At 39.7% G+C, this 18,763-nt stretch overlaps 2 protein-coding genes across 2 annotated transcripts in view; one reads left to right on the plus strand and one right to left on the minus strand.

The window, feature by feature from the left end:
- Positions 1–41: 41 nt before the first annotated feature.
- map3k20b (mitogen-activated protein kinase kinase kinase 20b) lies at positions 42–17,223 on the plus strand. The gene is made up of 11 exons (XM_086075636.1): positions 42–3,374; positions 5,358–5,445; positions 7,270–7,371; positions 8,030–8,095; positions 8,185–8,213; positions 8,306–8,443; positions 10,059–10,145; positions 12,321–12,395; positions 12,515–12,621; positions 14,130–14,310; positions 16,038–17,223. The coding sequence occupies exons 1-11, from the start codon at positions 3,216–3,218 to the stop codon at positions 16,902–16,904; spliced, it is 1,899 nt and encodes a 632-aa protein (XP_085931762.1). The 5' UTR covers positions 42–3,215; the 3' UTR covers positions 16,905–17,223.
- Positions 16,975–18,763, minus strand: part of dnah9l (dynein, axonemal, heavy polypeptide 9 like) — a 42,221-nt gene continuing 40,432 nt past the window's right edge. The window contains exons 68-70 of the mRNA XM_086075597.1: positions 17,898–18,010; positions 17,674–17,814; positions 16,975–17,596 (exon numbers count right to left, since the gene is read on the minus strand). Coding sequence (XP_085931723.1) covers positions 17,349–17,596; positions 17,674–17,814; positions 17,898–18,010 — 502 coding nt within the window. The 3' untranslated portion in view covers positions 16,975–17,348. The remainder of the gene's footprint in view (positions 17,597–17,673; positions 17,815–17,897; positions 18,011–18,763) is intronic.

An 18,763-nucleotide genomic window follows, 5' to 3' on the forward strand; every position in this document is an offset into this window, starting at 1 on the left:
TTTCTGACTCTAGTCAAGTCATCGTGCTTTCAAACAGCTGCAGCTGTCACAAAGCACTTAAATACATTTTTTGTTTAGATTTTTTAAATTGAGTTACTTTGAATGAGATTTAAGAGCGGGCTTGTTAATATTTGTTAGCTAAAAAAATTTGGGAAGATACTTTGATACTTTAGTTTCATTGGTGTTAGTTTTTCTTTATATATATATATATATGGAGTATTTGTCAAATTACTTTTTTTTATTTTATTTTTTGAAGATCCTTTGTCTGACTTAAGTTTAATTAATTTTAATATTAGTTTTAGTTTTTGGTTCCAAAAAAATCATATATGGAGGAAAAGCGGTTCGGATGATGGATGGAGGGAGGGATGAAGGATGTATGGATGGATGGAGAATTTGTCGAAAAAAAAAAGTCATTATGTATTATGTCATAAAGCAAACTACTGTACAATTCCCAAATTACAATTTGACCTTCCTTCTTCTGTACGGCTGTGCAGTAAATCCCGAAATAAATATATTCAAAATAAACCCCAAAAGCTCATGTATGATAATAATTAACAAAGATGAAGACGGATGACATTTGTGCTGTAATTATATTTTGTTTTATAAATGTAAAATATCTCGTTTTATTTTTATTTTATTTTGGTAATGAAAATATTTCTATTTTATTTTTCTTCCCAACATCATTTAGATAATTTGTATTGTGTGGTGAATCTGCCCTACATGATGCAAATGTAGTTATATATCGTGGGACTCATCCAGTAAACCTAAGATAAGAATATACTACTACGTACAGTATGTCTTTAAATAGACATGACATATTACAGTGTTGATGTTAAAAATCCTGTTTGAAAATGACTTTAGAACTTAACTGTATATTTGTTGTTTTGTTATTTGCCTCTTACAATTCTTGTTCTGGTTAAATCCTTAATTAAGAGGCCCCCTTGTAGTGCTCAATTAATGTATACCACTGAGAAGTCCAAACAGCTGATCCCACCCCCACCCCCCCAGTCATGTCAAACGGCTTTCCTGCCTGCTGATGTCACGGGGCTCATTCCTGTTGGGATGAGTAACGCACACTTCCATGCGGATGCACAATTTGTGGTAGCCATGCTTGTTGCTAACTGATTTACTGTCACGTTATGGTCTGGGAGTGTGTGTCCGTGCGTATGTGTGTGTGTGTGTGTGTGCGTGTTTGAGTGTGCACTCAGGCAGTGTAGAGAGAGCTTTATATAGCCACACTCATCCAGGAAAAAGGAATGCCCTGGATGCCACTGACCATATTTGAACAGCGAGTGTGCTGCAGAGTGCACGCAGCAAACCGTAACTGAGACACCGAGGTGGCAGAAGTAGTCACACTCTGTACTTGCGTACAAGTACACAACGTCGTCTTCAAAAAAAGAAATTAAAAGTACTGAGCAAGCTCCTGTATGGAAGTACAGGTAAAAGAAAGTAGTACTGTCAGTAATATACAATAACAGTTTTGATAAGTTGACAAAAAAACAATCTTCTACCTACTACTTTTACCTAAGTGTGCATAGTTCATACTTTTGTCTAAATGTCAGCATTTCAGCCTGCAAGAACTTCACTTGGAACTTGATTCTGTGGAATCAAACCAGCTGGCCAAGAATACAAATTGCACTTTGTTGAATCCACAGTGTATGCATATTTTGTCAGTGTTTGTCAATATTTTTAAATAATATTTTTTCGTTGAAAATGCATATTAGAAATGTATCACTGTTATTTTAAGAATTTTGTTGGGGGTGCTTACATTTTTTCCCCACCCATTCCATTCCATTTCAACGGCCGTCGATCATATATGGATTTTCGTCTTTCACGGGCTTATGACTATAATCTAACCCTATTGTGAGCCTATTGAGCTGATCCTTCTGTATTAATGTAAGATCATTTCTTGTGACTGAATTTACCTTAGTTTTTGTTCTTTTATTAAAGCTGCTTTTTGTAACAATTTGCCCCAAAATATCTTAACAAAATCCTTTTTATTTGACCACTTATGATTGAAACATCTTCTAATTAGTAGATTAACACCTTAGCAAGCCTCTGGCGAATAATTTTTAGACTGGATTCGGGTTTGAATTTCCTGCCCTTTGTCTGCGGCTGTGATGTCGTGTGTGAAAAATAGTGTGTGCAGTTAAATTTTTTGGCAGTAGCAATTCAAAGTGGAATTTTCTGCGTTGAGTAGCTTTTTTGTGTCTTTACATTGGTATCATTGAGGGATATTTGTAGTTTCACATTCCTATTTTATATTTTTGTCCATTTGATGATAATGAAAATAAATCAGACGTTACTTGCCAGGTACTCACTATTTGAGCCCCCCCCATTAAATTTTATTATATATTTTTATTATTTGTTTTATTTGGAGGACTACTTTTCACTTTTAGTTAGTCATATTCTTTTAGTGTCATATTCTAACATAACAGTACTAGAGTACAATTATTGGTTACTCTATCCACCTGTGCATGTCACATGTTTTTTTTAAATCAAGAATTAGCTAGCTTTGGCTTGAAAACGCAGCTAATGATTACTGTAAAAAATAGATGGAGAATCCTTGAATGCAAGATGTTAATCTGTCAGAAGACACAGTGTATCCATCCTTTTCTCATGTGCCCCCCCCCCCCCACACCCAATTTTAGAAACTAGGGGCGCTAACTAACGAACCACCAGGCTTCCTGTTCTGTCTTCCTCATTGTTATTTTTGTTTGTTTTTTTAGGACAAAATTTCCTTGCGTGTTTTTACATACTTAGCCAATAAATCTGATTCTAATTACAAACATCTTAAGTCCAGTATTAAAGTATTTGTATTTGAGACACACTCACTCACTATCCTTTCATCATTGCATTTAGTGTGTGCTCTGCATTGTAATTCCACCACCCTCCACTACTCGGCAATATAACACCTTGCACTAAAAAGCCAGGCCATGCCTCCTGCAGACTTTTTACAGTCCCCAAACCCCCGTCCACCAGCCCTCCCCTCGCCCTTTCCAGCACTTTCTGGTTTCTTCTCAGTGACTATCGCCCCTGCTAACTTACTGACTGACAACGCTCATTCTCAGTCCTCATCTTCTGCGTCCTGAGGTCACGGTGCGGGTCGAGCGTGCACACACTGGGCGAGAGTGTGTTGCGCACCTGTGTGTGTGTGTGTGTGTGCGTATGTATGTGAGTGTGCGTGTGCGCTTGCGTGTGAGAGCCAGTATGCCATGTCGTCCCCCGGCTCGTCGTTTGTGCAGATAAAGCACGAGGACCTGCTCTACTATGAGAACTGCGGAGGAGGCAGCTTCGGGAGCGTCTACCGGGCCCTGTGGATATCCCAAGACAAGGAAGTGGCAGTAAAGAAGCTTCTGAAGATTGACAAAGAGGTAGGACATACACAGACACTCACTGTTAATAGCAAACATTGGCGATACTGAAACCATAAAATAATCAAAAGCTTCCTCTGAGGCTTCAAACCAGAGCAAGAATCCTTTCCTAGATTCCCAGAGAGCCCCCTCCTCTCCTGTTCTCAGCCATGTGTTTATCTAAAACATACCTCTGTGTGTGTTCCCCGCCCTCCCAGCACTTAATGGAAGAAGACATGACTTATGCCAGGTTCCTCCGATTGTACATTTGGGCAAAATGTGCGGACGTGCTGACGTCAGACTCTGGTGCGGAATCCACTCACAATTTCCAGCCGTGCTATTAATATCAAAATAGTACAGGCGTTGTTAACCTCCGTGGCAGGAAGTTGGCTGACCTGTGTGCGAAGGCGCATGTCGGTATTGTTGCGGCAGCGCAAGAAAACAATGTGGTGTAAAGTACGTTTGATGATGGAGGTAAAACAAAGAGCTGATTCATTGTCAGGCTTGTTTCTTTCTCAGTGGGCAGATATGGAAAAACGTGTGCATCGAGGTCAACCGTCGGTGCGGGCTAATGGAAGGAATCCTTCAAACACATTCCTGCGACGCTTAATGTAAACGGGTGCTTCGTTTTAACTCGGGTTGTGGAGCTCCAAAGTACGTTCGGATTTGCAAAAGGACGGCTGCTGCACATGAGCTGCGGTGCAGAGAAGTCATTCGGCATATGAACGCGTTCAAGACAAAAAGGCAGGCGTGAGATGCATGTTTTTGGCGCAATTGAGCAGAACGGATGAGTCGTTGTTCCGTTGCCGGGCAACAGACTCTTATTTGACATTTGCAGAGGCTGCTTCATTTAAGGCAGCATTTCCCAGCCTTTATTGGGCCAAGCTACATATTTGACATTAGGAGAAAAAAAAAATCTCAGTTTAACATCTTAGTTTGTGTATTGTAAGGTTTATATCACTATAAAGTACTTATGGTGTCCTCAAGACAATCATGCCGCCATCATGTAATGTAATGTAATAATGAATGGCTAAACATCTGCACACATCTCTTCAAATGCGTGTCCTTCATTTGATACCATTTATTACATGACTCACATACTTCTTGCTTATTACAGTGTGTGTAATAAGGTTAAATGATACCAAAAATAAGCCATTTTCATCATGCAAATTCTATTTTTAACATCATATCTTGAACATTGTGAATGTGTCACTGAAATTGCTGTCCACCCTGTCGTTATGGGGAATTGCTCACAGATGTTTGCAGTGACATAACTGACAACATTTTGTCTTTATTCATTGGGGGTTGAAAAAACGGTTAGCTGCAGAATAAATGCTGACTCTTATATTTCATCTTTTTCATTACGCTATGATTGGAGTTGGTTGCTGTCAAGCTCAACGTGTCCATTCTGTCGTAGTGACATAACAGTTGATGTAAAAACCTTTCATACGTTTGAAATACGTTTGTTAAACAGTAGACATTCAGCTTTCTAAAGATCTTGTTTGTAAGTCAAGGTCCAATATGTGCTTGTTGCTAATGCTAACATTAGTCAAAAATGTCCACCCTGTCAGCAAGGTCATACATTTTGCTGTTTGCATGTACATTCTCTGCTTGCAATTACTTTATTAAAAAAAAACTTTTTAGTGATGTGGGAAAGAAAGTCTTCTAGGCGCCATATGGTGATAATTTTTCTTTCTAATTTATGATCATTATGTATTGCTGATGGTGTATGTATTGATTGTATATCTATTTGGTCACATCTTGACTACTGTAATAGTCATTATTATTTTTTGTTAACTCCACAAACTGCCTATTACAAAAAAAAAGTAGATGCAGTATAGCAAAAACAACAACAACAACAACAAAACTTCGCGAAAGGTTGCTGGCATAGATAGCTGATGATTTATACGTGATTATCTCAAAGATCAAGTTTCTTCACTGAAGTGACGGGAGAGGAGGAGGTTAATTATGTCTCTCTCTGTCTTGGCTCGTCTTCTCATGCAGGCTGAGATTCTCAGTGTCCTGAGTCATAAGAACATCATTCAGTTTTATGGAGCCGTGCTGGAATCTCCCAACTATGGCATCGTCACAGGTCTGACTCTTTCGGTGTGAGTGTGTCTGTGTGTCCATCCTGTCATTTGGTGTCTTCTACTAAGATAACTCCAGAACTTGAATCCTAGCCAAGATTTATTCAGACGGACAATTATTAGTAGCCTTGAGATACGAGTGACCCGACTTGCGAGTTTTTCGAGAAGCGAGCCATCACTCAACCAACTTTTGACATACAATTTTTTTTATTATCAAGTGCTAGATGGTGGCAGCGAACTCAAATCATCTGACTTCACAGCAAGCAGTAAACAATTCTTTCCCCAAAAGAGAGTCTTTAGTAAAGCAGCTGTCAAACCAAACGTATAACAAATGTGTTTGGTAACAACCATGTAAGTTTATCTTAGGAACGTCAGCTAGCTTAATGCTAACACATGATTTAAAACGCAATGGACGCGCTATCGCATATCAACAGTTTTGCTGCGTTATAACAACACAACAGTATTTGAACACGGCTTTAACCAGAACAACAAACAATTTATCGGAATCAGCCACACTTTGTTGTTTACCTCGGAAGTGGGACAATTCGAATGGGATCAATCCGACTTCCTACCTTCTTTGAATGCGGCATTAACTTGGTGAAAGCAATCTTTTTGCTAATTGAAAATCATTGTAATTTGATTCGTGAGGATTATTTTAAATTCAAAATGTGATGAAATGTCGTTTGACTACTATAACAATCTGCCTGGTATGTATGCTAGTCACAGGCAAAAGCAATACACCGTTTGTTTTCACCGCGTAAGGTGCGTTGCATTGCGAAAATATCAGAAATGCCCAAATGTTCAGAACTGTTTATAATCACAGGTATATGTATATTTGTTGTCCTTGACGAACCCACTGGCTGGAACATATCAGTAACATTTGTATTTGTTTCACTGGTGAAAGACGATTTTTTGATTCAAATATTTAAAGCTATGAATATTATTCCAGCACAGAACGTATTTAACTTGTATCTCAAGGCACCACTCTACAGTGTTAATGGAAAAAGTCATTGCTGGAAAATGCTTTGAAAGTTTGCTTTTTTTGGATTAAGAAGGAAGTTTTCACTTGCTATTATTTGTCACTAACGGTTCATCCTCAAACATTTTTGGGGTCAGAAATTCACATGAAGAACCCTAAACTCCAAAACAACCTTAAAGTTAGATTTTATCTGAATATTCGAGGAATACAGTATGCATATGGGCTTTTGGTATTATTAGCTCACTCTGTCCCTTTTTATTACTGTATTATTTTTTTCACTTGAAAACATTTTAATTATTACTGAGCCATGTTTTTCTATCTATTATTTTTTGAAGAAAGCGAAGGATTCAATTTCAGATAGAGTATTGTAGCGACACATTGAGCACAAATGTGAGAAAATAAGGACAAACGGTAGTTAGATTCAACCCTAAATAATAAGTATGCCTGAAACAGAAATCTGCCTTGTTATTACTACACTTTATCCAAGCTAAATCTCACAAGCCTTACATTGTGTTTTTGTCCTGACTGTTTAAGTTTACACTCGAAGACCTAAGCATCTCTCGTGAAAACAAACAAGTCACGCCGCAGTAATTTGTCCACTACGAGATGTACAATTTGACTCTTGAGTTATTGCTGCTTTTTCTGGCAGGACATTTGAAACTGATACCCGCATGTTGTAATGATGAAGCATGACTTGCATTGGTCAAGAGCTGCTTTATTAGTCACCATCTAGTCAGACCCAGTGATACTGAAAACTGTCAGACCTTACGTCATATTGTGGGAGTTGAATGGGGAGGGCTAATATCCATGTAAAGAAACGCTACTATGACTGCATGTGTTCTGTGTACAGAATATGCCAGTGGAGGGTCTCTTTATGAGTACCTGTCCAGTGAGCAGAGTGAGGAGATGGACATGGAGCAGATCATGATGTGGGCCATACAGATGGCTAAAGGTATTTGATGCACTCACGTGACACTATTCAAACATTTCATTACAGATACAGTAGCTAATCTTAGCCTCAAAGTTAGCCAGACTTCACTAATCTCCCGCCACCCCCGACTCCCCCAAACAAGAATATTTGACCAAGTCACGCCTCTAACATCCACTATTGTGAATCCCAAAGTGCGTAGTCGTAATAAAAAAATAATAGAGAAGCGACCGCATATACAGCTTCAACCAAATGCAGTGCAGTGCTAGCAGGCACTGTAAACAATGTTAGCCACATGCTATGTTGGTAGCATCTAGCGTTATACTTATTTGGTTGAAATAATTTTTTTTAGAATATACAGTCAATTGAAAATCGAAAAGTGGTGATAAACTCACCTTTCAAACACAGATGTTAATATGTGTAGTTTTATATGTACCTGCAGCTGGACAAGTAAAACATGGAGAGTCCCCGCGCAAAGTCTCCAGTCCACACATTCTTCTTTATTTCTCACCCCTTTCTTGTCTTTTTATTATTACTTTTTGATAATGTAGTCACAGCAGCCAGGGCAATTAGTAACTTTAAAAAGTTAATATTGTCACTTTCAATCAAGTAAATTTATTTAACTCTCATAAAAGTGCAATGATGTGTTCTTGATGATGTTATCAATTGTAATTGTTATTAGGAATGCATTACCTCCATGCAGAGGCTCCCATCAAAGTCATCCACAGAGACCTCAAGTCACGGAATGGTAATCATCTCCTCTTCCATTTCCACATGCTGACAATGTGGCTTTGAATTTTTTATTTTATTATTCTAATCCTGTGTTGTTCATTTCAGTGGTCATGACAGCAGACAAAGTGCTTAAGGTGAATTAAAAAAAAAAAAAATCTTACTGAAATGCTAAACCCTTTCCGTCAATGCATGTTGTGAAATAAATGTTTTTGTTTTTTAAATGCAGATTTGTGACTTTGGTGCATCCAAGTTCTTGTCCCACACCACTCACATGACTGTGGTGGGCACCTTTCCCTGGATGGCTCCTGAGGTCATTCAGAGTCTGCCTGTCTCGGAGACTTGTGACACGTACTCATATGGCGTGGTGAGATACTTCTTTATGAGACTTCATATTTATTATATCAACTGAGAATACGGTTCCCCAGGCGCTTTGTTATATATGATGACTTATATTTCTGAAACATGTCAAACACTTACTCACTCATTTATCATAGCTACAGACCAAAGGTTTTCAAAATTTGATGACGGAGTCCTAATTTAAGCCAGAAAGTGATTTCAAAAACTGCCGATTTAGTGCAACTGTCCGCATGCACTTGTCTTGAGACATATTTCTGATAAATCTATTTAGGTTGAGAATGTGAGGTATGTGAGTAATGTGTCTCCGCTGGTCACGATAAATTTGCTGGAGAAGGGTTGTAGAGCCCTGGACATGCAACAAGGGCAGTGCTGTGTTCTGTTATTCATCAATGTGTCAACGCGGAGCATGTCCTCCATTTGGAAGGTTTTCAGCGTCGAGACATGGAGCAATTATATGATCGAACTTTTATACGGCAACGAAAATGTCAGTTTTTCCATTTTTAGTTGGGCAGCATACCTGTGTCAAAGAGAAAAAAAATGCATGATAAAATTCATGATTAGGGACGCGTATTTAATATAATGGGGTAATTACTAGAAATAATTTATTAGGTACGGACAAGAAGTGCAACTATACCTCTTGCCTAATCCGTTAATTTATGTCTAGAGTGGTATTGACAAATTCCAGCAGAATTTATAGAGCTTGTCTATAACAAATGCTATTATTTGTGTAATTTTATAGCATAATAATTCAACGGTCACTTTGTCGTTAATTTCTTAAGCAGAATAGAAAATATTAATGTTTCACTTTCCTAAAAAGAAATCAATGAAGGTGCTGATGTTTTATTTAAAATTAAGTCCTTAAATCTGTTCCTATTTTCACTAATGATTATCACTTTGGCTGTTGGCTGCCAGGATCATGCTTTAGCACTGCTTTTCTTCAGCTAGACACGCAGCCTCAGGGATTTATGAGCAGTTGCAAATTCCAGTTCCATAATCCAGTAAAATCTGAACTTTATTTGAGTCACTTTGAATAGTGACAGGTGTGTGCTGCCAATTAACATGATTTTACAAGTGACTGGTAAACTGTGCACACGGCCACATCCTGGGCTTGTAACTAAGTATCTGTGAAAATGTAAATGTAACACTTTAACTTTAGCTGTGCCTAAGTGCCCTTACCTGCTACGTAACTGTAACTAATTAATTAACAAACTATGTACCTTCAACTATGTGACTAAGTAACTGTATCTAACTGACTATCTACTAGGTAATGAGAGCAACGGAAGCACAAAAAAAAAGTCAGGAAAAGCCTACTAGAACATCTGAACTTTAGTTGGGTTTAATTAGAGGCACTTTAAATGGCGGCAGGTGTGTGCTGACTACGATTTAACACAACGTTTAAATTGACTGGTTTATTCGGAACACAGCCACATCCCCTATATATAGGAGGGTGTGAACACTTCTGCAACTTTTCACTTTCCCTCTCAATTTTTTTGTTTCAATTGAGTTGTACATGTTATATAGGTGACATTAATGATGGAAAAAGCTTTCTCTTAAGTTGGTCTCATTCTTTTATGTCAGTTAAGCATTTTTGTTGTTGTTGCCGTGTTGTGCTCTGTGGGCAGGTATTGTGGGAGATGCTGACTCGTGAAGTACCTTTCAAGGGCTTTGAGGGGCTGCAGGTGGCGTGGCTGGTGGTGGAGAAACAAGAGGTACGCACACACACACACGCACACGGCGCGGACACACTATGAACATGTGGAGTTGTATCGACAACATTTGAGGAGGCCGCACAAACAATGCGATGCTCTCATGGTTTCCACTGTGAGCTGCCGAAGCCGGCGTGTATTTTTAGTCCTGATGTCAGAGGCGTGCTCTTGTAAGGTCTGCTGGATACGCAAGCGGTGGAGCTCGGCCGCTCGCTGCACTTTTGCTACTTTTACAGCTTGAGGAGAAAAAGAAGAAGAAAGGCGATTCAAGACGTTTATTGGGGATGATGTTTATACGACTTGTGCGTTTTAGTTGACTACCATACAAGCGCTAAGACACGCACACGCGCGCGGCGGAGGCCAACAAACAACCCAGAGAACATGATTCCTTGTAGATGTTGGCGGATCTCCAAATTCTCTCCCTAAATAACCCCCCCCCCACCTCCTCTTTCCCAGTGTCTCTCTGTCCCCCTCCGCCCCCACCATGTTGCTTCACCACCTCTCCCCTCCTGACCCTCCTACTTGATCTCGCTCTCTCCGTGCCGAGTGGCTGATATTTTAGGATTAATCCCCAGAGAAAACAGTTTCCATTTACTGAACGGTACGATGGAGCTGTCTGGACTCATTCAGACCTGGCAGCGAAACAGTTTTTTTTTGGGGGGTGGGGGTGGCATTCATCTATTGGTTCATACGGTTTAACATCATTGTAAAAAAAAGTATAGTAAGCACAAAAAAAATGTGACAGATTTTTATTACTTTTATTAATATTATTTACATCCACTAACAATATGTACAGTATTAACATTTAAATATAACAAAAATATAACAAAAATATTCACTGTAGTAAAATAATGATCCAATTTAAATTAGCCTTAAATATATCTGAACTGTTCTAAATAACGAAAAAAAATAATATCTATAAAAAAAAAAAAATTCTGTGTTTTTATCACATACCACCAGAGGGCACAAGTTCAGTACTACTCTACTGCAGTAAATAATTTTTTTTAAACTAATATTACCCATTATTAAAATTTAATTATGTTAACATTTGTGTTGAGTGTAAACATTTCTTTCCTTTGTAGATTTTAGCTCATTTTTCCATTAAGGTAAGAAGTCATTGGATTTGAAGTTGTTACTTGATCAAGTAACAATTTTTTTAGCATGAAGTACACAGGCATTTATTGATTTATTAAACAGGGACAATGTATAAGAATAGAAGGTTACATTATCTCTGTATCAACAAATGTCATTCTAAAACAGAATATACATTTTATATGAGCCATCCTACACTGGCAGCCAGTGACAGGTCCTATTTAAAACACATAACATGCCTGCTCATAATACAAGTCGTAAACAAATAAAACAAGGGATATAATTTTTTTAACTAGGGGTGTCAAAATGAGTGCGTTCATTTTAAGTTAATTTAAAGTTTCTTTAATGCCAGAATTTTTTAAACGCGCAATTAATGACCGCCACTTACTTGGAAAGCCTGTATTGGCGGAAGTCAAGTCGCAACGCAGCAGACATATCCACGTCAAAAATGAGCAGTAATCAATTTAATAATAATGCATATATTTGTGGAGACGCTTGTCAAGTTGTATTTGACAATTTTAAAAATGCAGAATTTCTTAAATTACTTCATGTTAAAGATTAGATCGTTCTTAATATGAAAAGAAAATGCACTGAGCTGTTAATGTCTTAAAATTCAATTATGCCATCTAGTAGCAGAAAAATTACCTCGACCCAAATCAATATCACACTTGTTTTTTTTTTGTTTTTTTTTACAGTACAGCACTTTTTTTTTTTACTCAATTTTATGAATTATTATGAATAATTTTTTCACTTTTATGTTAACAAGTGTATGAAAACTTTAAAATGTGCAATTAATTATTGAAGTCATGTGAATAATTAGGATTAAAACAAATTAATCACCTGACAGCCCTAATATTAACATAAAATATGGACTAAAATGGACCAAATGAGGCCTGATCAGTAAAGAAGAGAGACAACCCAGAAGGTAACTTGTGGGAACAACTTTTAATTTAAAAACGCACCTTTTTAGTAAGAGCAAAAATATTTAAGTATATATGCAAAGACATCAAGTTTTTAAACGTTTCAATAACTTCCTGTAATCAGTCAGTGTATCCTTTCTTCTTTTTTTTGTGTGAATTTGCGTAGAGGCTGACCATCCCCACCAGCTGCCCGGCAAGTTTCGCAGAACTGATGAGGAAGTGCTGGCAAGCCGAGCCAAAGGTGAACTCGTGCGTCAGGCATCATTTGCTCAATCATATCTCAATCTCATAAATAATGTCATATGATGGAATCTATCACACAAGACATATTTATTTATTTCATCGCATTTGTGTTGACAGGAGCGGCCGCAGTTCAAACAGGTGCTGGTAACCTTGGAGACGATGGCGAATGATAGCAGGCTACCTGACCAGTGCAACTCCTTTCTGCACAACAAGGACCAGTGGAGGTGCACACACGCACACACACACTAAAACACTCTCTCACGCTATCTAAAAATACTCAAGTACAAAAAAAAGTCTTACTGCACCAAAAAAACCTCTCACACAGTCCAGAAAAAAATCTCACAAGCAGAAAAAAGAAAGTCACACATTCCAAAAACCTCTTACGCCAAAACTATGAAATACACAAAAACATTCACAGTCTCCCCCAATAAAGTATCACATGCATTAAAAATGTCTCTCATGCTCACTGGAAGCACCTCTTACACTCACAAACACATACCAAAAAAAACTACTCTCTCTCTCTCTCTCTCTCACTCTCACATGCACGCACGCACACAAGAATAATCTCTCTTATGCCCAAAAAAGTCCTACACTCACCCCCAAAAAACTCACGCTCGCAACAAGAAACTCTCGCTAACCAAAAAAATCTCATTTATGCACTGACCAAGCATTCACACGTATGAAATAAAATGTTCACACCAATAACACTGGTTGTTCTCACTCTCACTCTCACTCACTCACAAAAAAACACTCTCATACATCAAAAAAGCTCTCTTATTCCCCCTCATTGTTCCCCCATTCTCAAGGGAAAAAAAATAATATTTTTTTCTGTGACCCTTTTTGTGGAAGTGAAAAATTGTGTGTTTGAAAGGAAGCTCGAAAATGAAAGCATCTTAAATGTTGAATATTGATTGGCCTTGCCATGACAATAAGTTCCATTTCTGTAAAGTGTCGTGTGAGTGGTGTTGTGGTGAGTATGAGAGTTTTGTGCGTGTGTGTGTGAGAGAGAGGCAAATGTTATTTGTTGCCTTTTTCAGAACCTCATGATAGATATCGAGTTGTATGGGTTACTGAACTGCGTATCACTGCCCCTGTACTGCTGCAATCTAAAATAAGCCCCCGTGCTAAGTGTTCACGGTAAAGATTCCTCTGCTCCCTTGCTGTTGAGGCTCCAACGGAGACAAACACACAGGCGTGACGGGAAACAGCCAGAAAGTGTAGGCCGCATGTGAGCGAGGGGGGAGGGGGGGGGGGGATGAGGGCACTTGGCAGCAATTGTGATATAGATAAGGGGTGAGGAAGAGGAAGGAAGGTGTGAGATTCTGCGCATATTTACAGCATTGCCTTTTGTTGTGGGATGAATGAAGCATGAAAGCACACTCAGGAAAGAATGGCAACACCATTAATTTCTCTTGGTGGCCCTGAGAATATTAGATCAAGTGATTTGGAATGCAGGATTTGATCACTGGGGCTCTAGCGGCCTCTTGTGGTCTTAGATGATGCTACAGCTAAGAGTCAGTTGGCACTTTATGGATGCAATATTGAGTCACGGTTTGGGTTCCAAAATTCATTTTTCTCACATTAGAGGCACTTATCTCTCAGAGTTGGCCTGAAATGAACACATACCATTTTAATTACGATCCGCATTTTCCAAATGAAATGATATTAAAATTTTCCATGTTGACAGATTTGCATGCCTGTAAAAATGACATGTAGCATGCACATCTTCCAGGTGTGAAATTGAGTCGACCCTGGAGCGCCTTCGGAAGCTGGAGAGGGAGCTGTACTCCAAGGAGAAGGAGCTGGAGGAGCGGGAGAGGCGGCTTCGGCTGTGGGAGGAGCGGCTGATGGAAAGATCCAACATGACTCCCAGCCCCACCTCCTTACTCATGGATCGCTCCAACATGTCGCCAGTGAGTCGCGTGGTCAAGTCGTGTCCAAACTTCATCTCATTGGGAACTAAAAAGGATTATTCACGCTTTATTGATTGCTGCAATTCACCCCCCACAACCAATCAAAAGCTTCATAAAAGCAATCAAATGTTTCTATATCATCTCCTCAAACTCTTTTTAAAATGTCTTAGGGCCTTGATACATATTTACATGAACCGATGAGCTGACTAAGCAGCGAAATAGGTGGAAATGAACTTGCGCACAAAATTACCTTAATGGGGGACTGGTTCTTTCTGCACCGAAGCATTACAGCAATTCATTTTTAACAAAACTGATTAACTCAAATGTATCAGATTGACACTCGTTATTATCTAAAATATATCCAAACTTTCATTCTTGAGGCGGTACAACGCGCACGGCTCCCGCAGAGTGAGGGACGAGGCAAACAGCTCAAACGTTTGAGCGAGGTAATAGATTTGTTCTCAAGCTGTTTAAATTGGTTAATAATTTGTATAAACAACACACAATGTGCTATTGATTTGTGAATAAATATTAAATTAACCATATTTGGACTTTGACATGTTCGCCTGACAGCAATATGCGTGCAAAAAGATATTAAGGATGGGCGAGCGCCCGTAGTATCGTAATTGTGAAGGCATCCGATAACAGTATTGTCTGAGTTTTTGTGGCTGTTTTGCAATTAGATTAGAAATGAGAATAATAGAAAATCAATTTAATTTTATGCAATGTTAAGTACCAATGCTGGTCTTTCTTTAAAATGATCGTCATTTTTTTGGTTGGGAAATTTGATGTATCAAAATGTACTTGTGGTATCGGTACTTGGTATCGATGCCTACTTAAGAGGACTCACACTGGTATTGATCTGAAAAAAAGTTATATCGAACATCTTATTTTAACTAATTCACTGCCATTGACAAGTATATTTGTTAATGAAAAGTTGACATGTCGATTACTGTACATTTTCTCTATCATTTGATAGATTCAGTTTTTGGGTCTTGAAAATGTCAAAATGTTCTAAACTGGCTGCTAGTGAAGAAGCGTTGGCTACAGGTTGTAACGCACGTTGACAAAACCAGTTGGGTCAAAAATAACCCAAAATGGGTCAAAAAGGACCGTTATTTAAATAACCCAAAAAGTTGGGTCAAATACCCCCCCACCAAAAAAAAAAAGAAATAACATTGCTTTGGCTCGCTTTGTGGGTTATTAATTTAATTTGACCCAACCTTTTGGGTTAAATAGCTCAAAAAGTTGGTTCAAATAATTTTTGGTTAAATGGAATTGGGTTATTCAATTCATCCAAAAAGTTGGGAAATGAATAACCCACAAACAACCTAAAAAATGTTTGAGTCGATTTGTGGGTTATTAATTTAATTTGACCCAAGTTTTTGAGTTATAAAACCCAAAAAGTTGGGTTGCCTCATTTTTGACCCAATTATTTAATCAATTCAAAAAGTTGGGTCAAATTAATAACGAACCAAGCAACTGGATTATTAATTGAATTTGACCCAACATTTTTTTTTTTTTTAGTAATAACCCATTTATAATAACCAATTTTGGGTTGCTTTTCAGTTATTAATTTGACTTAACTTTTTGGTTTAATAATTCAAAAAGTTGGGTCGGTCCGTTCTTCACCCAATTTGAGGTATTTTTTGCCCAACTGTTTTTAAAGTACACTCTTTCAAAATCATTCAAATGTTGACACTCGTCTCTCTCTCCCCTCCTGTCAGTTCTTCGCACCAATGTCCATCGGTTCCACTGGCTCCTTCTTCCGCTCGCACTCTCAAGACTCCAACAGCGCGGGGCTGAGCAGCGCGGGGCTGAGCAGCGCGGGGCTGAGCAGCGCGGGCGTCAGCAGCGCGGGCGTCAGCTGCCTCCTCCGCACTCTGAGCAACGGCGACAGCGAGAAGGGGGGCTGTGCCGTTCTGGAACGGGGGGTGGGCTCTCTGGACAGCGGGCGGCTGCACGTCATGCTCCGAGGCCTGCAGGGGAGGTTCGAAGAGGAGGACAAGGAAGAGGAGGGCACCCTGGAGGAGAAGGCTTGGGGCCAGAGGGATGAAGGCGGCAGCATGGAGGGAGGGAGGGTGCAGGTGACGCTCAGAAGCTTCCCAGGGGGGAGATTGGAGCGGGAGGAGAGGACGTGGGAGGAGGGGGACGTGGAGAGAGGGGGTATGCAGAGGAGCAGGGTGACCACCATCGTCCGAGGCTACTCGGGCGGCTTCGGAGAGGCCGAGGGTGAGAAAGACGGCGGGTGGGAGTCTGAAAAAGTGGACGAGGGAGGGCTTGAAGGAGGGAGGCTTCCCGCCATGTTTAAAGGTCTCAGTGGCAGTTTAGGGGGTTTGGAGGACATGCTGTCCTTGGACGGCATGGGGGAGATGGACAGGCTAGGCGACATGGACGTGAACATGGGGGACATGGGGGTGGTGAAGGTTAGGGGTGAGATGGGGGTCAGGGGTCACTCGGGGGTGCAGGTGAGCATGCGGGCCTCATCCAATCAGAACTCTGTGAAGAGCTGCAGCGTGCGACACGGATCCAAAATCAACATGGCCACCGCCGCCATGGACATGATGGAGCTCGACTGGTCCGACAGCGATTAGAAGACACGCCACCAAAACACAAACGGTGTGCGTGTTTAGTTACAAAACTTTTATTTGTTCAAATGTTCCTTTTTTATCAAAAGCAATAAAGTCAACCTTTGTGTATGTACTGTGAAGAGAAAAGAAACAAAGTGATGATTACTGTCAATGTTAAAGGCTTCACCTGTGTAATTTACTGTACTGCATAACATACTGTATGTGTGTGTTTTCTGCTTAGTATGTAGATTTGAGTAGATTTTGATCAGATGTAACTGTAATCTTGTGTGTGTGAATTTTTGCCATTTTCATTTTTCAATAAAAAAAAAGAAGACTTATACGATTCGAGCCTTTGTATATATTACTGCTTTTTGTTATAAATGAATGAGGAGACATAAATGGGCATTTTACACAAACACAGATGGAAAACCATATATATATATATATATAGAAATGACCCCAGTTGAGTCACACGCTAAGCAGCAAAGCCACTCCGGCCAGGACCCATTTGGCAGGCCGTTCCCTTGTTTTCAGGCTCAGAGTCCAAACATAGGTGGGCCCTCTGATCTTGGTCTTATAGAGAGGACACTCGTAGATGTTCCTGGTCTCCTGGCGGTCGTTGGGAACAGCCCGGACAGAGATGACGGGCATGGCCGGGGTCAGCTCCTTTAAACGTGCTTCTGTGATCACCCCGGCCTGAGTATCCCACCTGGCCCCTACAAAATCATCAGAAAATGATCATCCAATTAGCGAAGGCCATTAAAGGAAGATGATCCATGTTGTCGGCAACTACCTTCCATGTAAAGTCCATAAACATAAGCCCCCTCTCTTGCAGGCTGGTTGAACTCTTCCTTGAACTTTTTGGTCACGTCCACAGTCAGGTTGACTTTATCCAGGGGCCACTCGTTCTTACGGGCCAAGCTCTGCATCACGGCTAAAGATCAAGAGAAAAAAAAAATCACATTTTTTAAATAAAATATTAAATGCAGGTTTGCGCACGGTATGAATGTGCATTACCAGTGAGGAAGGACTGTGGGTTGAAGAGTCCACTAAGCCACACGACAGTGGGTAGTGACAGATCCTGAGTCCAGCTGTCTAACTCTTTACAACGCTGTAACACGTCATTGTACCTGACACACACAGGCGCGCACACAAAAAAAAAACGTCCACGGTATTGCAATCTCTGAGCGGTGATGCACACGATATACATTAAATACAATGTACACACCCATTTGGATCCCATGAAATAATAAATATCAAAAATAAAAATAATCAGAAATGCTGTCATCCCAAATGCATGTATTTTTTAATTTTAGGATGACTGTATTTTATATATTGTATATATCTTATATTGACACTAATAGAATAAATGTACATAAGTTATCCCATATTTACTCTTACAGTATCGCAAAGCATGACTCATGCTCTTGCAGCTTCAAATACAAGAATTGTGCCCTTAACACAAGAGAGCGACTAGAACATTTTGAGGTTGAACTGCCGAACTTTGACTGTTAAAACCGAAGAAAATCAGCACAATGACTCGTATCCGTGATGGTTTTATTGTTGCTGCTGTGCTCCCCTTTAGAGCAGCAACAGCTGTGTAACTAGGGAACGCCCCGTAAAAAAATAAAAAGAGAAGGCTCGGGAGAATGTTCTTCAGAGCGGTAGGAGATAACTGTGCACATCTCTGTCCGTTCTCCTCACGAGCAAAAAGTCTCTTGTCTTCCTTCCATGTGTGTTGTTTATTAAATGTTCTAGGTTGACTGAACCTGACAGACCCTCTGTACAGTGTTCTTTTTATTTGTGAATATTTTGTGGCTGCGTTTGTGCTCTTTCTGAAATTACCTAAATTTGCCACAAGACGGCGGCAAGTTCTGCCTAAT

Source organism: Leptonotus elevatus, chromosome 1 (assembly GCF_054856555.1).
Source record: "Leptonotus elevatus isolate MCC_2025b chromosome 1, RoL_Lele_1.0, whole genome shotgun sequence".
Lineage (NCBI taxonomy): Eukaryota > Metazoa > Chordata > Actinopteri > Syngnathiformes > Syngnathidae > Leptonotus > Leptonotus elevatus.